Genomic DNA, 24,970 nt, shown 5'->3' with positions numbered 1-24,970 from the left:
TACAATTAGAGAGTTAATTCTCATGTATGTATCTCACGGAAATGCTTTTTGCATAACTAAATGATATGTTGCTATAAACAATGCTTTATGCAATTTGAGAAATCACTTAGAAGCGTCAGTTTAACGATTCCCGTGTGCGCGACCCGAATTACCGCTGTGCTTATAAAAAATTGAGAAACATCTATCGAATTATGCTCTTAGGAAGCCACGTTTGCTATATTGTACAATATACAATATATTTACATAATGCCTCAGGGTAATTTTCAAGGAATATTATCGACGATACCGGTATTGTACACACGCACCACGCACAACGCACCACGCACCTGTATGTATGATATGTAAATATTATCAGTTAACGCAACAGGTGACGAGCAATTTTCATGATAGCGGTAAATGTGAACGAGGGCATGTCTGTGCTATGCTTAATAGCTATCCCAAGGCTCAGCAAGGATAAATAATTATCAATGAGATTTGTTTCAACAAGGATGTCAGTTTTTATCCGCAGCGTCCTCATTCTGCATTCTTTCTTTTTTATGATTGCGATTATGTATTCATATACCGATCGTTTTCCTCGAAAGACGCAGAGTATATGTATCGAGAAATATAAAATAAATATATAAATAAATTTTACAATAATCGTTGCATTTATTATACCTGTATTTCTAGCATGAATTTACTCAATGATCGAGAAGGAACGAGTTTTGAAAAGATCGGCTTACGATTTATTGTCAATAGCCGCCAGAGTATCTCTCATTTTTTAATTACATAATACACTGAAAATTACAATGTTACATACATATTTTACATGATAATTAACGTCGCAATAATCAGTAACAAACCAGATTGTATCGGCGTGTGTAACAATAATCTCTAATATGCAATGCGGCTACACGTATGGTATAGAGTAGAGGCTTACTAACGTAAACGATTAAAATATATTTTTTATGTATTCGCATCGTCCCGCAGACATACCATCCTGCTTTGAAGATTATTCGAAACATTTCCGAAATATCTAATCATTTCCAATTATGAAAAGAACGAGATTTATTACAATAGATAAACGATGGATAAACATCGATGACAAACGTCAATAGTAGAGTCAATGTCTTTTTCAAACAAAATTAATTAATCTCTTTTTTTTCTCTAATTCACAATGAAAAGAAAACTGTGATGTTTCGTACAGTTTTATCTCTCTAAACAACTAACTTTGTTATGTACCATTTGCATAAATATTAATTAAAATCAATTGATATTTAATCAATTCTGTCAGGCGTTTCTTAAAATTAAAATTAGAAAAGGAGAGAATTGATGAAATTTCTGTTAACTTTAATTGATACTTACAAGGACCTGCTTCGGAGAATTCTGAACACGAAGACGTGAATCATGATCGTGTGCGCACTATTACTAACGCCAAACTCGTGTTTACACAGCACGGAAGAGCAGATTCTTCTGATTCACACGTAATCCTAATTATAATATTCTTAACAAATCTGTATATCATGTATGTATAACTAACATCGTATTATTGTCTGTTAAGTTTCAACGCAGTATTTCTCAACCAGCGAGACATACTGAAAAACGACAGTTGACATAAAATATGAAAAAGCAACTTTGCCTCACAATAATTAAATATTTAACGAAAGTAAAACTCTACCATTGAAAATCTGCCACTGCAAATACGGCATTTGTTGGCGCGTAAAATGCGTTGAGAATCATAACAATTGAACGGAGAACTTTGTATAAATTGTACAAAGTTATTATTCTCATTTTAACTCACTTTGTTTCGTCCAATAGTAGGAATTGTATTACAATGCAATAATTCGTTAACAGAGTGAGAACTATTTTTCTGAAAGATCAAACATTGCGCGTGACACAAAACAGTCTCTTCGCATTATCACTGGAGCACATTAAATAACTACAAGTTTTGAATTCCACAAATAAAAGTGTTAACAATGAGAAAGAGTTAAATGCTAATCTACACTTGATCCTTGTTATATCAAGCCATCAAAAATTTAATATATAACACTCTTATCAATTAATATTTCCTGTTCTCGATGTGAAATTCTCGTCATAAAATATCCAACAAATAACGTTAAGTAATAGAATATTTATTATGGACATCTCTTCTTCTTTTTCTTAACAACAATGTATGAAATAAATATTGAAATTTCACTAACTATATTCAGTTAATATTTAAACAAAGAATTTAATACATGACTATTAATATTCTCGGTTATTGTAACTTTATGTAATGTATCTTGAGAATTTCTCATCGTTTACAATATATCTAAAACTTTGCCTATTTATTGTACTTACAATATATTACTTTCATTCTTTCACAAACTTTTATCGTTATTGTCAATATAATAATTGATACACTTTTGTAAACAGATTTAATCGAAATACGTAAATAAATATTATTTAATTACATTCCAGAGGATGTACAAATAGCGACGAATTATGAATGCCAGTATGTGCATTGTACAGCACTGTACATATTAGGTAAGATATATACATACACGTGGAGGTATAGTCTGTGTGTGTGTGTGTGTGTGTGTAAGTATAGAGATGGTTCCATACCGTAAATTGTCGAATGCTTGTGCCTTCCTCCAGACTGATAAATATAATGTCTCACCTTTTTGTGATTATTATAAATTCCAGTCACAAAACTTGATACTTAATTTGATTTAATAACACAGAATCTTTCACAAATTATAATATTGCGTTTAAATGGTAATAAAATATTGAATATAGTATTGTCTGCCTTATATATAATTATCCCACCAAAAATATATTAAAAATTGCTCAAGAGATCTAATCTCCTTTTCAGACTGAAAAATCCTATTACTTGCCTACGAGTCACACATTATCCTTATCATTCTGAATCGGAGAAAGATATGATATGAAATTTACGGTATCTGTTATCTTTGCAACTCAGTACGTGTTATTTTAATCGTTTCACGAACGTCTACCTCATAAAGAATTTTTGATAACTATTGTATTATAATAGATTGTATCTGTATAATACAATCTGTCTTGTCTTAATTTGCGTATGTTTTTCGTGAAACGATAAAATGTTCAGCATATTCTTCACAAAAATATATGGAAACATTTTAATGCAATACATTCTTGGATGACTCGTTATACTTTCATCACATTCTCGTGTGCTTCCCATTTCTATATTCCGTGGAGCACCCGAAAAAGCATAAAGCTAATCGTTACAAAGTGGTACAGGGTGTGCCGAAAATAAAGCTATGCTAATCCATTTGACATAAGCAACGATTTCGCAATAACAACGATCGTTTTCGCAAGGTATATATTTCATATACATTATACATATTATTGAATTTGCCGAGTAGATTCTAGTTTGCATCTTGGCATCGGCCCACCCCGTGTTTCGTTTATTTATTGTCATAAGTTATTACTGAAGCTATATATGTGTATATATATATATATATATATGTATATATGTAAGTATTAGTATCAATATTATTGTTCGAACAGCATTAGAACTTATTTTAGGTTTTTTTTCGTAATAATTATGATTTATAAATATCTCAAGTCCAGAAACTTTTCCTGGTTTAGCGAATGAAGTCATGGATAACGTTAGGCCAGTCACTACTGCGATACATAATGATAAATATATGTTTATACAGTTACTCTTAATGTAATATTATTTTTCACATACTATTATAGTCACGATATTACAAGCGGAGATATAAAATTTAAAAATAAAAGATATGAGAAAAAGAAATAAATAAATATAATATTACTGATAGGTGATAGATTAAAAGAAATAGGAAAAGTAAAAAGCAAAAAATATACAAGTGAAAGAATAAAACAAACAATTAATGATTTAAATATTTCAATTAGTTTAAATATATATACGATAAGCGTTCAAGAATATATATAGTGCATATAGTAAGATATGTAATTTCAGAAAATTTCACAAAGTTGGAAATAAATAAAATTCTTTTTTAATTATAATTGTGAATGTTTGCATTTTATCTCTCTCGTTTCTTATATCTTCTTCTAATAGTATATCTTGTACAAAAAATAATAATATATTATTTCGTATGTGACAACGTTGAGAGAAAGTACCTCACTTTTTTATTTGTAAGTAAATTGCCGCTGCCGCGATGCTGCCTAGGTTTCAGATCCGCTCTTTTCCCAACATTAGTCTGACAACGAATCGTTTCTCTCGGCGCGGCAGTGACGCAGGCGGCACACACAACAGTTAGATGACAGTTATCGCGTGCATATCATTAATTTCAAGTGTGTTGCAAGTGTTTCCGACTTTCTATCATCGTGTGTCTTTTTTAAAATATAGCGCTCGCGGTTGATGCACCACGCGAAAAAAATGCGCGTTGCGGCAATGCGGCATCGTCATTAGATGTCATCATTAATACGAGCGTTCTAATCGTGACTGGTTATTATCCTGTCTTGCATTGTCATTGATGTTACGAAGTGAGATTATTACCGTTGCGTATACGGGGGTGTTTGGTAATAGTCGCGTACACGCAGTGAACGGGGCGATGTTCCCTATCAAAACCTAAAATGACTTTTTCCTTTTCCACATTTTTCTTTGACTAGAATTGGCTAGAATTGCTTTTTAATTAATCGTTTACTTGTTAATACTAGCTACTAGAATCTTGTTGATCTAAACACGTGTATAATGTTTATCGGAAAAAGATACATTGCTCACATAAAAAATTTATTAAAACAAGAATTTATTTTATTATTAAAATTTGTTATAAATTTGTATCTCTGAAGAGGACAATTCCCTTTCTTTTAATTGTCCATATCTCAAAAGTTATTGATATCTCAACATTTATCATAATTCTTATTCGATTATAATTATTAATAATTATGTTATATATATATATATATATATAAAATTATGTTATCTATAAATATGTTACGAAAAAGTAAATCAGCTTTTGTTTAAAAAAGATATTAAAACTCGTTCACCAGATGTGCTAATTCTCAAACACCCCAATGCATGCATAATAATAAAATCGCGCAACTAGCAAACAAATAATTTAACTCTAAATCTGGTGCTTTGTTATAACATGTGCATCAGGCTTTCATTTAAGTATTATTGTCGCACAGTAAAGCGCCCGATAAAATACCTTTAAGCGCGTCTTTATACCTTAACATTTTTAATAAGTAAATTGCATCAATCGAGCATTCTCAAATATATCGATCATCACACGTATTATTATCATTAATGCAATTATAATATACAGCCACATGCCTAACTAATATATATATAAATTATTTATATTTATATTAATATAGAACGTAATAACAAATAATATACGACATATGTAATATACATATAATCTTATGTGTCGACGAAGAATGCGAGACGATAGTTGCCGATACGATATATGTCGACATATATGTATATATGGATTATATCGGTATCTATATTTTTAAAAAGGTCTCGCATAAATTGACTAATTTTGTGGATCTCCCTTGGCTATAACCCGAAAATCTAAATTATTCGATTCATCGGCCCACACACGTACAGGGCGTTCAACGGCATTCAATGACGCTTGTATCACGACGTTGCCATTAGCTAAATATTGTGTCATATATTCTTATTTATATCCATATTAGATTAGTTTTATTACTAGACGACCGAATCGGTTAATTTCGGGTTCGTTCATTTTTATATTGTAAATATAAAATGATTTCTATTTGTGAAGATTAGAATTTCTAAATCTAAAGGCCATTGCACGTAACAAAGTTTTAGTCATAATCGTAAAGCCGGAAGAAAATAGACCAATCACACTCGATTATTCTTCGAGCTCAAGGAGAATAATCGACTGTGATTGGTCTATTTTCTTACGGCCTTACGATTATGACTAAAACTTTGTTACGTGCAATGGCCTTAATTCATGAATTAGATTCATGAAGATTAGAATAAAATACATCTTTCCATATTTTGCAATTGCAAATGACCTTTTTTCTTAATCAGTTTAAATTTATTTTTCAAGTATATTTATGTTTCGACATTTTTCTAAAGAAATAGTTTCAATTTTTCAATGAATATTGTTTCGTGCACTAATTACATCTGTTACTAATACTCTTTTTTATACCCAAGTATAAAAAATGAAACTAATCGAAATTAACCAGTTCGAGAGTCTAATATTTTCAGTACCACTTGCCTGAAAAATCCGACGCAACATGTCGCATGCTTTTTACTGTGTTTCCTTGTATGTGTCCCGTTTTATCTTTGACCGCGCACATGCGCGATCATGAACGTACATATATATTTATATGTATACAATAAAAGATGTATGCAGATTGCATATGTATACGAAATACATCCAGACAATGTATAATATATACTGCTTTTTTCCCTAATTATATATCTCAATCTTATTTTGATCTCTGTATATTCACTTTCATGATTTGTCTACTTAATAACTATCATATTTTATAACAGTACTTTCATTTCGTTATCACTTTCTTACGAATACTTTCATACGTTTCAAGTTAAGCCGTTACGCGAATGTTTTGGATTTGTCTCGGATATTATGGAAATTCACGCAAAAATTTGCATTTAAAGAATTCAATTTGACGCGAACGAGAATGCGCCGATTTATGATTATTTCTTTTTGCTATCTTCTGAATAATTCGTACTTTGCTTCTAATAGATGTCAATGAAAAATTGATTAATAGCTGTGCTTGATCTTTCTTTTCTGTTTCTTTGCGATTTTTATATTCATTAACTTTACTTACATGACATCTATATAACATAGAGATATTTTTGCGAATATTTATAGGTATATTTCTTCGATGTCGAATTAATTCGTCCAGACTTCTTAATCTTTACTAGTGTACCACATTTGATCTTGTAACTCTTTTTTCTCAGTTTTATCCAATTTTCAAATTATAATATATACTATATATGTCAGAAAGTTTAAGAAATATTTAGAGAAATGAGTGTTTCAATTTAAATACATATCTAATGGATATTTAAAAATTTTCCGAATATCTACGCTGTATGAATAATATCATCGTTATCATGGATCGAATTGTACTATATCTGACTGTGCGTAAAGATGTCGCATGTCTTTGTGTGTAACTTCACTTTCGACAAACGATTTACGTCATTTGTTATATTGATTCGCGTAACTTTCCTCCTTTATTGCTATGTTTCTATTATTTCGCGTAAATAATTAAACACGTCACGTCACGGGGAATTGGGAATACCTAAAAGTTTCAGCGATTGAGCTATGTTGCGCGCACCGAGATCTCTCACGATTACCATTTTCTCAAACCTCGCCGTTAATTATTGTCCACGGAGAGAATTATTGTCTCGCGAAGGTTTGAATTATTGTCTTTTAGGACATATCTGGATCTCGTCGCTGATAAGTGGCATCTTGCGATACTTTTTTTTTATAGAAGAAATTAATATTGCCAATATTAAATGTGTATAATGTGATATATCCTAATATAAACATTTCAAAAACATTTATAAAGTTGAAGAATTTCTTAGGGCTATTGATTAAACTTCTAATTGATTAAGCTTTCTTTTTATAAATTAAGGGAATATCCTTTTTTTAATATCTCAAATAGAGTTGAAACAGTCGATTGTTGTGTTGCAATTTTTGCAAATCTTGACTTAATAATACACTTCAGTCTCTAAATGTTTAAAAAATATAAATTCAAACGCGGCTAATTATATATTATTATACATAAAATGCATTTTCAAGGTTTCTGGTTTCTGTGGTTTCGACTGTTTCTTTTTTACTTTCAAGAGTAAGAGTACACTCGAAGACAAATGAGGAATAGAGATAGAAAGTTTTCCCGGTTGAATTTTTTAAACCAGAAAAACGATCTTTAGACTCATTTTAGGCACGTTTGCAGCAAGTGACTTATTGTCGTTTTTTAAATAACGTAATGCATGTGCACCCACTTTCCATCATTTATCACACATTGCTGCAAGCAGCAATATGAATGCGCGTATCTGTGACAAAATAACATTAATAAATAGCGGTTCATCTGTCGATCGATCTCGCTAATTTAAAAAGCCTAGCGAGATTCCGCTTGTATTATAATTTTGACTTATTCGCGTGGCTATTCACAGCGCCATTCTCTGCACTCTTAGGTATTACGCTCAACAGAAAAATTGTATCTTCTTTCCTTCTTTTGATATTTACCAAGGATTTTAAACGTGAAAATACATTTAGAAATGTATTTTCAACATTTGGTCATCTGTATTGATTCTTAAAATTCAAAATATGGTTGTTTTTTGAAATCTTATTTACATACGGCCTCAGACATGCCACAATTACACATATTCAATTAGTGATAAACTATTCTGTTAACATAAAGAACAATTTCTAATTTATTAAGTTATATGCAACGTATAATATTTTACGGTTTTTTTTCGAAATTTTATAAAATTAAATTTGAAGATTAATTTAATATTATTTAGAATAAGATTAAATTGCCATTAATTTTTCTTAAAATTAATTTTCTTTAAAGAGAAAAATAAATAATTTTAATGACTTTATCCTTTCACAAGAGGAATAAAATTATTTGCGCAACTCAAATTTGATCTTTACTAGCCTCAATTCCGCGAGTTTTATTAATGAAGATGCGGCATGTCTGAAGAGCCGGGATAGCATAGGATTGACAGCTAACGATAGTAACGATACGAATGATCTACAACCTCGGGAAAGCAGTCTGCTTTTCTCGTATCCAATTATTCTATCCAGTGATGGACCATTTTCAGTTCCACTGCTGATTCTGCACGATGTCATGCGTGTAGTCATCCGTTGCCGGTGGTTGTACGAAAGACGCGTTAACGTCCGTGGCGAATGGATTTGTTGAGTGAAATGGATTGTTCCTGTTGGTCTCTGTCGAGCCGTAGTTTATCACGGGGCCTTTACTGTCCTGTCGGGCGTACAGATGATTTTCAGCTGGTGACTGCTCGTAAGTATTCCAGTCGTCAGTGACAGTTCCGTCCCGGGACGGTTGTTTCTGGAAAGATATGGTTATTCTTTCAATCTCATTCTTATTGCAAAAAGATATAATAAAAATACACTTATTTCATAAGAATATATATAAATTTTCAAATTTAAGTAGACTATTAGATATATCTTGCATTATATTCCGCCAATAATGTTTGTATTTAAAAATATAAAAGTATAACAATTTGCAAGTATATGTGTGTAACAATTTTGATGTTTATTTAAGGATTAAATGCGCGATGATTTGAACGCGATGATTCTGCGATAAAGCTGATTATTATGATATTTATGATAAATAATTATTAATAATTTGAGCACTTACTATGAATTCGGATTGCATAGTTCTCGGCGGTGGTGGAACGGGCGGTTTGGTCTGGCCGAATTCATCCATGGGATTCCAGCTCTTTTGTTCTTCCAAAGTGGGATCGGCCCAAGGTTGCAACTCACCGGAGCAGAAAATCCCATAGAACGTCACTCCGAAAATGTGTACACATGCAGCTATGATGAAAACATTCCGCCAGCTGTGTGGGTCCTGCACAGAATTTTTTAAATTTATACTAATCTTAAGTTGTGCACTGTTAAATTCGTGATCGAAGAAGTATAATCTTCGTCATACCTTCTTTTCCGTGATATTATCCACGAAGAAAGGAACCAATAGACCAGCGATGGTGCCAATCCCGTTAGACATGCCCATTAAGATACTGGCGTATCTTGGTGCGATATCCAGATGATTGACATTGAAACCAGAGATGGCGAAACCACTGCACGCGACGCCAATCGCGAGAGCGACCGTAGCAGCGGTTCCGTTCTTGGATGTCGTCGCATGGGCCACCACTAGGAAAAAGAGCGCTTCCATACCGAAACCACCACAGTTGAAAAGCTTCCTCACATTTGTCGTTGTCATGATACCACGTTTACGGAGGTGATCCGCCAGCAAACCGCCGCAAGGTACGATCATCGTCATCAGCAAGTGTGGAAGCGACCCAATGACTCCGGTCTGTCAAAATGTTGAGATAAAAAGTATTTTATACATTTCATACTTACATTTAGATCGTAAAGTACCGTATCACTTTTAATTTTTATACAATGACGTGATATATTAAAATAAAACGTTTTACTTATCATTGTTTTATCGAGAGATTATTAATATTATTTACCTCGACAAGCGGCATGCCAAAAGACTCGTGCATGAAACGTGGTTGGAAGAGTACCAGAAGATAAAAGTTCCACGATCTACAGAAATTAGCGACAATGATGGCGTATACGGGCATCGAGGTGAGAAACTTGCGCCAGGGAGTCGTCGCTAGTGTGGGCACAGGTGCTTGTTGCCCTTGTCCTTGTCCTTGTCCGAGCGAATCCTCGATGTAACGTAACTCGCGAGCTGAGATACAGGGATGTTTCGACGGCTTTTCGAAGGTCAACCACAACCAGAAACCATACCAAATCAAACCGCAGACACCTACGATTCATCGTTAAAAATTCCATCTACTAACACAATATTTTCTTTTGTTGTTGTTGTTGTTGTACGGAGTAAAGTAATTTTGCTGCCGTTGCTACTACATATTCCATGTGAAAACAATTAAACTTTGTCGTTATAATCATTAGAACATAATTTTTCCATAAAATCTGTATTGACGATTTTGATGAGCAAATTTGTTCTGGAGAAAAATGCGTTTGCTTCTAAAACAGAATAGCCTGATTCTAGCAATTGTATTTTGCTGTTGCAACAAACAAGATTCGATTTATTGTTACTATAGTAAAACAGTTTATTATAAATAAATAAATTTAGTAGATATTATAGTAATTTATTGTTACAACAGCACAAAATATTCCTTTCTCTATATGTATATGTTTGAGATTGAGAACACGCGGCGGGAGATCTCTTTACCGTAGAAGTAAAACGATGCCGTCCAGCCAAACCAGGAACTCAGGTATCCAGAAAGCGGCATACCTATCACCATTGCGGCGTACGATCCACAAAATGCTAATGTGGCCAAACGCGATCTCTCTAGAGGCGGTGCCCAATATTTCCAAATACCATGACAGGCTGGATACGTAACACCCTGCAAAAAATAAAAACCGATTATTATTGCAACCAAATGATTAGAATATTATGGATAAAGTAAAATTTCTTCGTATAACCTTTTATTTATCCCATTGTCAGTAACGTCGTTTAATCTCATAATTTTAATTTTATTAATTATTACATCTCATTTTAAGCTTAATTGCAATAAAGCAGTTTTTGTTTAATTAAACAAAGTTTAACATATTAACTGGAGAATGAAGTTTCAAGCTAGATATATTGTCAGCTAGATATATTATAGCTGAGAGAATCGTATACAAAAATTAAATTCTTCATGGATAAATACTTTTTACATATATACATACATATATACATATAAATATTCAAACTTTATCCCTTATTTTTGTTCAATTTTTCATCAGGTACTTACCTCAACCAGTCCTTTCAACACTTGCACACCCATGTCAACGATAGGGTCTACCTTCAGCGCACCGGGTACCAGCAAATTCAAAAAGGAAGATATCGCGATGGCTGTGCCGAATATCTTGTTAGCAGGGTATAATGACGCGAAGAAACCACCGGGTACTTGCGTTACGAGGTAACCCCAGAAGAATGACGAATCAAGGGCGCTTTCCATGCCGACCGTCCAGTTGAACTTGACAGTGTTATTTTCCCCTTCCGTACTGTTTTTCATGACGAGCTTGGCCATGCCCATGTTACATCTCATACCGAACGAAATAATGAATCCTAGAAGAATATTAATTAGATTAGTTAAAACAATAAAATATATATAAAAATTTTACCTTTATTTATATATTATATGATAATAAAATATTTTCTTCTATTTCGCAAAATCATGGTGAAAGATTATCTACAGTTATACTTATTTTAAAAAGTTTAAATTTGTTATAAAAGATAAATTTTTTTTATAATAATAGGACATGAAATAGAATAGCAAACAATTAACATAAAGTTGGAATAATCTGAAAATTGTCTTCTAATTTATTATCTTACTATCCATTCTTACCTATACAAGCTAGCGTTGCAAGGGTGTATCTCTTGGAAAGACATGGACATTCTGGCATGCAATAAGTATCGATATGCCGCAATGGTGGTCTCTCCGGCTCCGGAAGTGACTCGAATGAAGGCTGCGTGCTGTATCCTCTTTCATCCTCAAATCCCTTGTTGTCTTTGCTATTCTCGCACGAAGCTTCGAACTCTTCGTAACCGCCGGTATTTTTTTTGAATCTACTACAGAGAGAGTTGGTGTCCTTTTAATAAATTATCTTCTCACATTCGAATAGTAAATTTCTCAACTACTTTCATCACTCTCTTGAAATAATCAGTTTCTTTAATTAAAGTCACATTCATGACATAATGATACAAACAAAAAAGAATATTATATGTAAATATTTATAGTTTTATAAATATTAAATACGTTATTATATAAATGTATGCAATATGTTACCCGGATAATTTCTGTGACGCTTTCGTCTTGAAGGAGTCGAAGGCTACGAGACCCGCCGCTGCGAATCCGGACATTTTTCAATTATTGGGGTTGCTTCGTGATTTTATACGATCGCCCGTGGTGTTATTTGGCAGCCCCTATAGTATAATAATAACAAATCTAATACAATTAAGCTATTTTATATGAAAACCAGAGTATATAAAATATATATAACAAGTTCATATATTACATAATAATTTTCCAAATAAAACATGTTAAACGCAATCGTGAAGCAGAAGATAATTTAAATGTTAATATTAAACATACATTTTTAAAGATATTTTCTAAAATTAATATTGGAATTAAAAATTTTATAAGTAATTTATACGTTTTTAATACACATTTAGAAATAGCTATCGTTTTGCTGCGGCATTTCGGCCATTTACAGCTTCTTTCAGAAAGATCTGCTATATCTATGTAGAATATATAGAGTCTATAGAACGGGCACAGGGGGAATCCGGGTAGGAGTGTTTATTTGGAGTGGTAGTCTCTCCACCCCTAATCCCCGAACTCTCGAGGGAGCATCTTCGGAGGGTAGAAAACTGTGAGAAGAAACGTTTCACCGATCGTACACTCAGGTCATATTTTTTACTTAAAGTTTGTCGGAGACGCATCTGGGTTAAACCAGAAAATTTTAATCGAATCTATTCTTAATTAAGATACAGTGTGTGTGTGTGTGTGTGTGTGTGAAGGAAGGTATAATAAACGCGGATTTTAGCGAATTGACTTGTACTTCAAACTACAAAATTAGCATTAAATTAAATTAGTTGCAAGATGTTTGAAATTTTCATACGTAAACTTTGAATATACAATTATATAAGTGCTTAGGGCTAGAAATAGTTTTCGTATTTTTCATAAGGTGCAAATAAACTTTATTATATTTGCAAATAGTATCACACACACACACACACACACACACACACACATTGCATACATCTTATTTTAACTTTTGTGCTTAACACTTCAATATATTTTCTTATTTAAATTATAGTTTCTCACTAGCTTACATTGAAAATTAAGTATTCTTTTGGCGCTCGCGTTGTTTTGTATTGTATTTTCACTGTACGACTGTAATAGTCTCGTCGTAGAGATTATAATCTTCGTCATTGCATGATGGAGCGTGCAGCCTGCAAAAATCGTTACGGGGGTGCTGCGCCGATCGTAAAGAGGCGCATCGGAGGACAATGGCTCTCGGATATTAAAATGGCACGTGACAGATAAAAGGCACCAAAATGCACAGTACGTGTTAACGAATTAGGGTGGAATGATGAGTATATGGGACACGCTGACTCAACTTAATGGACATTGAGCGACATTCGGCACTCTCATGCTCTACGTCGTGACTTCGCGCCCCGTTTATTTTTTGCTATTAATATCTATATATGTATAATGATATATTTGAGAAATGTAAAATATGAATTTAGATAATATTTTAACAGACACATTGTTTGTTGAAAAAGAAAAAGAATTAATATACAATTTCTTTAATGACAAGCATCATTGGATCAAAATTGTATGAATGACGACAGAATATATTTTACACGCTTAACAGTGCAATTAATATTCTCTGGTATTATGTTTCTTTTTCTGAAACATAAAGAACAAAGTGATAAAATAAAGTAATAAAATAAATGACATTGGGAACATACAATAAGAAAAATATACTCATTTTCATGAATAAATAATAAAGGACGTTAACAGAGGAAGAATCTGGCGCGATATATTCAAAGAGAATTTTAATTAAAATAGAAATTTAATTTACAGCTAATCAATGTAAGAATGGAGCAAACGAGCGCCGACATCTCAGAGCCTTGGGCACTCGTGCAAACCAAGTCTAAATGAATTCATTATGAGAGTATAGAAAGCATCAGAAGTATTATAATATCGACGGCCAGACCAATTATCGCACTGCAGATTTCACATATCTGAAGATCACAATTGGCACTATTGGAATGCTTCGCTGACTGCTCTAATAATTTCACAAAAGAGAACGCAAAAATTAGATATTTTCCGTGTACTACTTGAATCGCTCTAGAAATTCACAAACAAAATCACCACTTTACGATTTATCGTTAGTGCCGAATTTCTGAAATAAGAGATTTCCAGCTGGAGCAAACGTAATCAGTGGAAAATGACCGAACGGGAAATAAATGATTTTGTCACCACTTTTCTTGATTCTATTTAATCACAGTATTTCATAGAATCTTTTCCTCGATTCCAATCCAATCTAGAAATTTGTGGATAAGAATTAAATTTAAAAAATTTAAATGCAAATCTTTGCTTTTGATATTAAATGAGAGAGAGTAACATTATCACTTCACTAATATCGAAATCTCACAATTGTCTTCATCACTAGTAAATGATCTCATCACCATTTAGTAGAAATTTCCAAATTTTGTTCTGTCCCGCAAAGACACAGGGTTGCACAAAAGGATTATCTCCGATTTCGTTTGCAAGCAAAATGGAATAATTCGATATTGTTTATACTTAAACAAAATTTAAACAAACGGCGAATATCGGAAACAATTAAGAAAATTCGCGGGACTCACCAATAATTAAGTCCAGATACAATTACGAGCGGAGTGGGTAACGGTAGCGCGGGGTACGCGACGGAGAACGTCGTCGACGTCGCCTGACGTCGTCGTCGTCGTCGTCGACGGCGGCGGCGGCGGCGGCGGCGGCGGCGGCGGCGGCAACGAAGTTGACTTCTGGCCACGGCGTCAGCGCGTCTCGACGCAGCGATGCGATTGGATCGTCAGGAACGACGCATCGATATCACTAGCCAATCACCAGCGGTCACAACCCCCTTTAGATCGACTCCAGGCGGAGCTTCCTGTGCACCCCGGCCGAAAATTTTGCAACAACAAAACGGCACGCATGGAAAAAAAGTAATGGCGTTAAGGTTGATTTATTAACCGGATAACATTATCGGTATGTTGAGATTTCGCTGCGTTATTTAGGCAGTCGCGCAATTCAAACTTTCTGAGAAACTGACAACTGAGTAGAGCGATTAGTCGGATCTATTTTTCTAATAGATTTTTTAATACGGGGAGATGAGAACAAGTTCTTATACAGTTATCACATTTTTATTATCAATAAATTTTGTTATTCATTTTAAAAACTCAAGGCATGTTTACTCAAGGAATTTTTTCAAGTTTAGAAAATTAGAAAGATGATATTTAAACCTAACTGTATTAAAATTAACATTCTGAAAATCTATATATATTTTTTTATAATCTTAGATTCTTTGATCAGTATATAGATTCAAGTTCGTCGTTAAATTTTCGAGTTACAAACAATTAAAGATAATTTTTTCATCAGTTAAAGATTTGAGATACAATTATGTATATAATAAAATTTGAGTTTTTACAATACACTCCTTATTCTGTATTTGATTCATTGTGTCATCCCAAATCATCATGCAAATAAATCTTTAGAATTTAAAATAGCGATAATTCTCCGTTAAAGTCAATAATCATATCTTAATAGATTGAGATAAATGACGGAAACTTTCCAAATTTTGCCTGCGTAAACATTGACTTTAGATCTGTTTAAGTACCTAAAATTGAGATAAGTGGTTTTGCGATATCTAAAATTTCAGTTATCTTTAATAAAATTTTCTAGGATGTGAATGCCAAGGATTAAAAAATGATTATATCGAAAAATCCTTCTTTAGATTCGGTAGCCAGCTTGCATTGTTACAAACAGAGAGCGATCGGGGGGTAGACACCCTTTCCGGTTGCCAGGAAATATCGATCTGCCTGGAGGGATGGATGCTGCTGTTCTCAATGGTTCGTACAATACTTTATCTTCTCTTCGAAGTCGGACGCCCTAAATAACTCGGATTTCACTATCATCCTGACGTGCCAACGAACGCTTGCGGGAATACAGCTTAATCCATAAAGGGGAATTGATTTGCCAACAAACTCTCTCTCTCTCTCTCTCTCGTACAGGTTATTCTAACAAAAAAATGAATGCTTTTGTATCTCTTTATGCGATAAGAACATCCAAGTCGATTTTTATTTACAGCTTCTATAAGTGAGTGAGTGAGTGAGTGAGTGAGTGAGTGAGTGAGAGAGAGAGAGAGAGAGAGAGAGAGAGAAACGCATTTAATCTAGTCTTATCTTATTTCATTCAATCTTTTGTAAAATTTACAAAATAATCGCAATGATACAAAATGATCTTTATTTAAGCTCTTGAATAATGTATTTGTGTACCATACGTGCCAGTATTATCACTTTTAAGATATAAGTCATACAAAATAGTTTTGCCGTAAAGTCAGCACTGGATAGTTTTTGATATTTTGTAATCATTACATAATATTTTTGTTTTAGCGTATACATTAGTGCATTTTAAGTACATTTAATATTTCAAAAAACTATTATTATTATTTCCTATTTTTATAAAAAGAAATTCATAGAAAGGGACGTGAAACAAACGGAATTTTAATAACTTTGACGTTGGCTAAAGTATATGCTATCAACATTGAAAATATCATTACGCGACATATTAACGATATTATTTCACAATGTTTTGCGACGATATCGATGAGAGATTATCAACATTACAATAAATCAAACTCTCTCACAAATCGCTATCAAGTACCGATGCCGTGCTAATTTCATAAATGTCGTCCGGTCGTAATGTTTTCATCAACGAACGTTTGACACTCTTGCAAAGTTCCACATATCTCAACAATCTCAACTTGAAGTCTAGGTCGAGATCATCCATGTAATCGTTATAGGCATCGGTTAAAATCGCAAAGATATGTTTCTTGCGTAGACTATCATTGGATTGTAGACTATCATCGGAACGATCGGACACATCTTTCTCAAATATTTGTCGATTCTTCCTTGAAGATGCAAATCTCTTTACATTTCTTACTTCCGATATACTATTAAATTGTTGATGTACATTTCTGGCATTTCCTCCCCAAGAGTGTGATAATGATGTTTTTAAAGATTCATTACTACCGACATATACACCTCGATATTTGTTTTTATTCCCATATTGTCCATATTCATGCCGTACTTGCTCATTTTCACGTTGGTCTTGATTATGCACTCTCTTACAGATGCGCTTATTATCACATATCTCTTCTTGCCGTTTACACGTGAAAGATACTTTGGTCGATTGTGAAGAAATCGTTATACTTGTTCCAGAATGTTTCAAGTCGCATCGATGGGAGTTTCTATTGTAGTTTATAACGTTTCTAATTTTTTTCTTTCTATCATATCGATTGTTTTTATTTAATTGCTGCTTTTCCATATCTTCGGTTGTAGAAGTTAGCAAATCATAAGAACATGGAGAAGTTTTGATCGAGCGAAAGCTTAACAAAGCCTTACTACCATCAGTCAATTTATGGTCGCGAAACTCTATATTTTCTGCACTTCTTCTCTTTCTCTTTGTTCTACGGATTGATAAAATCACATTCGAAGATTCGCGAGAAGATATGGTATAGCCTTGTCCGCAGCAGTCACAAGTCGAGCACGAAGTTATGCTGTAACCCTATAGAAAATAGGTAAATTGAAGAAAAACCCACTTTGAAAATTATAAATGAGGAACCTAGATAGATTTTTAATTTTCGAAGCCGGTAATGGAAACAATTAAACAATCTTAAACTTAAATATTAAGGAAGCTAAAGAAACTAAAAGAATTAAATTTTCAATGTTATAATATGTAAATAAAATACATTTAACAAGAAGTATACCTGTCTCATACGTTTGCCATTTGTTTTCTTCCATCTAGTATCTTCAGAAGATTCTTCATTTCTCCAAAAAGTTTTGATTATTTTTTTGTTATTATTTATTTTATTGTTAAACAATATCCTTCCCAGCTTTGCGCGAATCGTACGCTTTATTCTGTCGACAGACTTGTCGACGGAATTGCGAAACTTTGTCATCGCGAGTATCGTTTGCGGTCGCATTTCCGTAGGATAATCATTTAGATATCTGCGAGACGTTGTCCTGTGTTTGATCGTTGTCGAAGTTACGTTACGAATACCGTTCCGTGACTTTACGTATCCGCGTCCGCGAAGCTTCGACAGTTTTTTCGATTTATTAGATTTTTGGAATTCATCTTGTTTATTGTTCATCGTGAATTCACTTGTCGTTACGAACGACCGATAGTATAGCGATGCATTGGATGTCGCACACGTCGAGTGATTTCCCACGCGTAGACATTCTCTCTCTCCTGTCGAGATACCGGAACTTCTTGAGTCTTCGTTGGATCGGAATCTTCCCTTCGATGTGGAAAATCTTTTCGGCGATGTAATAAAATTTTGCGCTCCATCTTTCACATCGAAAATTTCCTTATTTGTATTAGGAAGAACTTTATTTTCTTTCTTAGAAATAATTAAAGCACGAGTAGAAAGATTAGCTATTTCATTGCATTTATCGCTTGTTTCAGTGGATATATTTTTATCATCGTCAGATGTCAACCAAACTGTTCGTGAATAACATGTATCCACATTAATTCCTTCCGATAATATCATTGATCTAGATCTAGGCTCTTGAACGGAAATCGTTAACAAATTGTTGTTTCTAGGTGATGTCTGTACCGTCTTGGAACAGCTCGTACTTCGAGCTTTCACTGCATCAAAATTACCCTGAGATGTTTCAAAAGCATAAACAATATTTTCTTTAGAAATATCATCAATGACTGTGATGTCCATAAAATTATCGGGTTGACAAGAACACGAGTTACATCCAATTTCCACTTTTGTCGAATTTAATGACTTATCATTTTCTTGCGTATCAAAGCGTTCATCGATCGCATCAAAATTATTGTTTGAGAAATGATTATAATTTAATTCTACTAATTGTTTGTCATACTCGGAATTTTGTACGAATGACGTAATACTGCACGTGTTAATATTACAAACTTCATTTTCTAGATTCGATTTGTTATTCGATGAACAAATCCAATTGTGTTCGTTGGTGTCTGTAGTCTGTGAGAAACTGTCCAAATCTTTGTTACTAAAAATGTTTTCAATTTCATCGTTTGTTTCGATAAAGTTTTCATGCGATAAACACATGCAATTTCCATTGTTTACTAATTGTATGGACGTGTCAGTCTTTGTAATAGAATTACTCGACTCGAGAATTCGTTTTTTACATTTTTCCACATCGTCCTCACAATTGATTTCTGTTGAACTCAAAACTTTATAATATTCTCCATTTCTTTCTTCAGAATTATCAACGCACAACGTCATGTTAGATATTTCTTCGATAATATCTTTGCAAGAATTATTACAAGAGGAGTTCGCAAGGTTTTGAACATATTTCGAAACATTTTCAGTAATGGATGTAATCTTTTTCTCATTGCTATTTTCTGTTTCGTTTTGCAACATATCTATCGCCATTTCATCTTTTATGAAGCTTTGATCCAATTGTGAACAGCGTGTGTCGAACTTTTCAGTTTCATCATCGACACGCTCAAGTGTATCATTAAAATTCACACCATTGTCTTCATATTGATCGAAACATTTGGATTCGTTAATTTCAGTACTTGAATTTGAATTTGCTTTAGAGGACAAAATAGAGTAATCTTGTTGAATCGTACTTTTACGGACATTCTGACAAATCGGTACTCTCGCGACAAAGAAACATTTTTTGATATTGCTAGCTTTTAACTTGAAACTAATATATCCAGGATATATTTCACAATTGAGACATAACATTTTTGTCAGCTTCATATTTAATTTTTCGAGAACGCTGTTGAGACACGAGCAAACATTGTATATGCTGCTTTCGAACTTTTGTTTTATCACTATCAAGCAAGATTCGGTTAAGGATGGATCAGCTTCGAAAATTCGTTTAACTAAATTGCTCGGTTTGCAAGGCAAAGGTAAGCGAGTGACATTAAAGCTCGAAAATGTCGGACATTTATAGTCTTTTAGATATACCTTATGAACAATTATCTTTAATTTCAAACCGTTCCGTATCTTTTTTAATTTGGTATTGCAAGGTTTCTCATTAAAAGATTTATTTATTTTATTAATGCTATTATTTTGCGATCCAGTTGCAACGCATGTAGAATAATGATTCGAAGTATCTCCTCTTCGTTGAAGACAATTTTGATTTCGATCAAGAATCCGTCGATGTTCTCGATATTTTGACGTTGTTGGTCGCTCAGTACTTCTGTCATAAACGTTTTTTGTTAATTTTGGTAAAGGCTTGACTGCCTTTTTATACTTGATTGATCCTTGTGAATTGCAGGGTACCGGGTTAAAGCCCCTATTGAATAGAATTAGACATAATTTTATTTCATCTAAACTGATAAAGAACTAAAGCATCCGCGATAAACATTTAATAAAGAAATTATAATCTTTCATCAAAGCTAGGACTTGTCAGTTAAATAAATGATCATTCAATCGCCGATACTTGGCATATTCTGTTTTAAATTTTTGGTAAAAAATCTCTCTCAACAACGTAACATACGTGAAGCAATTGCAATCCAGCAAAAAGTCTCGTTCATTGACAAAATTCCACACGTTGAAGCTTCTTAAAATATTGTCCTCGATGCCCAACGTGTCTAGCTCGCGGCAAACTTTATTCAATCTATGATGCACAATGACAGAATCCAGAAAGCAGGTGATCAGATCGTCCTTTATCATGCGTTTGATGATATTTCTCATCATTTCTTCCATCGTACCGACATCATATTCGGCGACTCTGTTCAGAGGATCCTTCCACATAACTATTACGTCGATGAATTTCTTGAAACATGGAAACTGCTTAGCCCATCGAGAATTTGTGCTATACACGAACTCTTCCAACAAAGAACGGACTCTGTATTCCAGACTAGGCACAAAGAATGCTCGAATCTTGTCGATATAGGAGCCATATTTCTCTAGATCGAATACTATGTCTTGGCTCGCACAATCACACAGATTTGTCTAAAATATGAACGGGACATTATGAAAAAGACAGCTATATTTTTTGCAATGTAAAAAAATTGTACTTATTACTTATTTTATATGTATATGTAGCAAGCATAAAATTTCTTAAAATATTTACGCACAGATAAAATATTGCATTTTATATTTTGCTGTACCTATTAACTATTTAGTAAGTATAAATTAAATAATTTAAGAGATAAAAAAATGTACATAACGTTTCTTTTATTACCGATAATGCCTGCTCATTGCTAAATGACGTGTACAATTGATTCTCTGTCATGATAAAATTAATTAGAAAGAAAAGGAAAAAGAGACAATAAACAAAAGAGCACGATTAAAATGTATGTAAAAATTATGTAACAATTTTGTGCGTATGAAACGATCTATGTATTAGTCTTTGAATAAACATTCCGATATTTAAAAACGTATGTATGTACATACAACCTAGAATTGCACGTCATTACTACTTTTCTCCTTGAAGATGGGTTCAGTAAAGACTAAATCAATTAATTAAATGGTTTTCCTATATTCATGGTTCTACATTTATGAAAATATGACTAACGTTCTTTCTTGCGTAATAAGCGGGGGAGGTATTTCATATTTATTAATACCATGCAATAATACCGGCTTGTAAATACGCTTATAAATGTGCAATTATACTGGCGCTACGGGCATTACGGGCAACGCAATTATACGAGACAATTTATTGTGTACTGCTTTCAGTTAAACTACCTAACGTCATTACCTCATGCCATTGCGATGCCAAAATGCAGGACTTGCTAGATATGCTAATGCGCTAAGCATTAAGAGCGACAAGCATACCTATATGTGAAATATATTCCCTTAATATTTTAGGAGAGATGCATAAAGAGCAAAAAGAAATTACGCAAAAATGTATCGAATTAATTTATTCTTTAATTAAAATGTTACAGATAAACTGTAACTTTCTAAAACAGTTAGAAGATCTGATTTTTGATTGAAAAATGAAAAGATATTGTAAAGTCTGAAATGAACGCCTTACGTCAACAAGCGGGAAAAACCAATAGAAATATATATCTCGGAAAAAATCAAACTGACTCTTGAAGCTATAAAGTCCCTTTTCCTTTTAGTATGAATAATTACAAAGTTATTCAAAGTATATATCTTGACGCGCGAGCATGCTTTTTGATAAAAAGAAAACTAGACATTATCTTCAGCTATATGGAAAAGCATATCATAGGCGTATTCTTTGCCAAAAATGCGCCTATATTAACGCCTTGTCGTCGCCCTTCGCGTATAATAAAAAAAAGTAATTTGTACTTTTGCACTTTGCACGCAAGCTGAAACCAACACATGTGTAATATATGTAACAAATATAAGTAGTACGGTACCTACTACCTACGTCATGCGTGATACCGCAGCAACGTAACGTACGGGGGTGCAGGATATCGTGCCGTGACGAGCAGCGAAATACAAAAAGCTCTCGTCTAAGGGGGAGATCGAGATCACGAGGAGATGGTGAACGTGTGTGATGAAGAGAGGGTCGTACGAAATTCTGCGGAATAGTGCGAGACAGCCATAACCCATTCACGTAGTGGCTCTCCACGGGGATCAATACTTGTGACGCCGAGACACAGAGCGTAACAGCCCCACGCTGACTACGCACGCAGCATACGGAGCATACCGCCCCTATCGCCGAGACCGAAGAATCCTGAGATCTCCCGGAACGTTTATCTCTTCCAGGGCTCTCGGACCGGTAAGACTGGTATATCCAATTTCGTTAATTGGTAATAGAACTTGTTTATTAACACAATATTTAATCGTTAATATAATATTTATATATATAATCTATCTTTTTATTCCTTTATTTATTTATTTATGTATATAAGAATAGTATCATTTTTGTTTATATGGTATAAACAACTTAATACACAACCGACGATTTACGTGATTATAAGCAATCAGACTTTTAAGTACCTACATACTTTATATTAGCTTAATTGACATTGACTCCATTAACAGTTGTGACAACGACATGTAATGGATATTAATACAATATAATATTTTTTTATAATTGCAATTGGCGTAAGCGCTTTTCTCAAAGCATTATTTGTATATGCTCCTTTTCCTTTCATAATTTAGATTATATTAAAATCCTAGTTATTTATAAAATTAGCGTAAATGTAACAGTAAACATGCAGACAAATAGATGTAACGCTGTATTCGCTGATCGATTCGAGATCATGTATGTAAAACTGCATTAATTGCATTGATTTGCTATCGGCTATCGCAGTTATCGCGTAAATAAATATATTTTTATTCTATAGCTACAGCAATAAGTAAAGCAATATCGGAATATATCCGGAAATCTAAACATCGCGCGATATCTCTGTATCCAAAGAACATCAAAGCATATCTACTGGATGTTAAGTATATGTGAATAGCAAGAGCGCTCCATCATTGATCGACCGCGCGTCGATCAATATTAAGCGTGAAATATCGTGCCAACGATAAGTATGGTTGGTCGTTTCGCACGATTCTGTTTTCGGTTACGTTATCAATTTTATGATGCGTATATACGTACAGAGCGTTATATCACGCGTAAGAAAATAAATGCAATTTTATTTGTCAGTGAGGGATAAGCATTCTCTGGAATGGCTTACGTTGAATGAATGCTGTTTAATGCCAATGTAATCCAGTTTACGCAAAGGAATCTTCGGCATCGGAAGCCGACTAGGACACGAGAACTTTTATTCGACCGGGGGTTGCGAGACAAGCCGCAAGCTGGCCGGATGCTGCGCTGGAAAATCACTGTACGAGCTTCAAGAATGTTCTGATACTCCTTCCCTTGGGACATGTCGAACAAATTGCCGCAGTATATTTGCCCATCATCGCGCTAATACATAAATAATATTATATTATATGTATGTATAAGTTTAGATTGAAGAAACATTCAATGACAAAAAAATTCAACTATTAAAAATTTTGGGAGAATTGAAAATAATTGATCTGGCTTTTAATTAATTATTAAATGAATATATACAGAGAATGAGATTTAAACACAGTGCTTCTCAGTGCAGATTAAAAGCATTCGCACATTCCATTTTTTAAATAATTTTGTATAGAAAAGACACATATTCTTTTTCAAACAATAAAGATCAATAAAATAGAGATTGACTCTATATTTTCTTGCGTAGATTTCCAAGCAAAATTAGAGTGCGATATAGCACAAATATTTTTTTATTTACTATAAAATGAGGGTAAAAGATATTTAGTGTTTTCTTGGTCTTCTTCTCTGTATAAATATTACTCAATACAGCTAATTACACATTAAGGAATAGTGATATTATTGAAATTCTGAAATAATATTACAAGAAGCAGTTTAAAAATGTTGTGGTTCATTAACGTGATAAATATAATTAATCTTAGCGTGGTGAGATAAAGGCGGAACGAGAATTTGATTCTGCAAATTGAGTTGCTAGAACGCATTGTGCGACAACAACTAATGGACGTTTATATGCGACCGTAACAAGGGGGAAGAATCTTTTGATCTCTCATCCCTA

The 24,970-nt window shown here is 33.4% G+C and overlaps 2 protein-coding genes across 3 annotated transcripts; both read right to left on the bottom strand.

Annotated features, from left to right (window-relative positions):
- Window positions 1-747: 747 nt before the first annotated feature.
- Window positions 748-15,180, bottom strand: LOC139771875 (vesicular glutamate transporter 1-like). Of its 2 annotated transcripts, none has more exons than XM_071705012.1 (9): window positions 15,076-15,180; window positions 12,488-12,624; window positions 12,047-12,270; window positions 11,450-11,766; window positions 10,885-11,059; window positions 10,154-10,455; window positions 9,613-9,993; window positions 9,319-9,528; window positions 748-9,006 (listed from the first exon to the last, which is right to left on the bottom strand). In XM_071705012.1, exons 2-9 carry the CDS (start codon window positions 12,559-12,561, stop codon window positions 8,755-8,757), a joined length of 1,935 nt encoding a protein of 644 aa, XP_071561113.1. In that variant the 5' UTR covers window positions 12,562-12,624; window positions 15,076-15,180; the 3' UTR covers window positions 748-8,754. The 2 variants fall into 2 exon arrangements, with proteins under 2 accessions (XP_071561113.1, XP_071561114.1); XM_071705013.1 differs by having other exon boundaries at window positions 12,047-12,267.
- An 826-nt stretch (window positions 15,181-16,006) lies between these two features.
- On the bottom strand, window positions 16,007-21,252 carry LOC139771874 (uncharacterized). The gene is made up of 2 exons (XM_071705011.1): window positions 18,237-21,252; window positions 16,007-18,034 (listed from the first exon to the last, which is right to left on the bottom strand). Exons 1-2 carry the CDS (start codon window positions 20,220-20,222, stop codon window positions 17,111-17,113), a joined length of 2,910 nt encoding a protein of 969 aa, XP_071561112.1. The 5' UTR covers window positions 20,223-21,252; the 3' UTR covers window positions 16,007-17,110.
- Between the last annotated feature and the right edge of the window lie 3,718 nt (window positions 21,253-24,970).

The sequence above is a fragment of the Temnothorax nylanderi genome, unplaced genomic scaffold (genome assembly GCF_030848795.1).
Source record: "Temnothorax nylanderi isolate EJ_2023f unplaced genomic scaffold, tnyl_v1.0 TNYL_tig0045_pilon, whole genome shotgun sequence".
Taxonomy (NCBI): Eukaryota; Metazoa; Arthropoda; class Insecta; order Hymenoptera; family Formicidae; genus Temnothorax; species Temnothorax nylanderi.
This window is presented reverse-complemented; position numbering and strand designations above follow the sequence as displayed.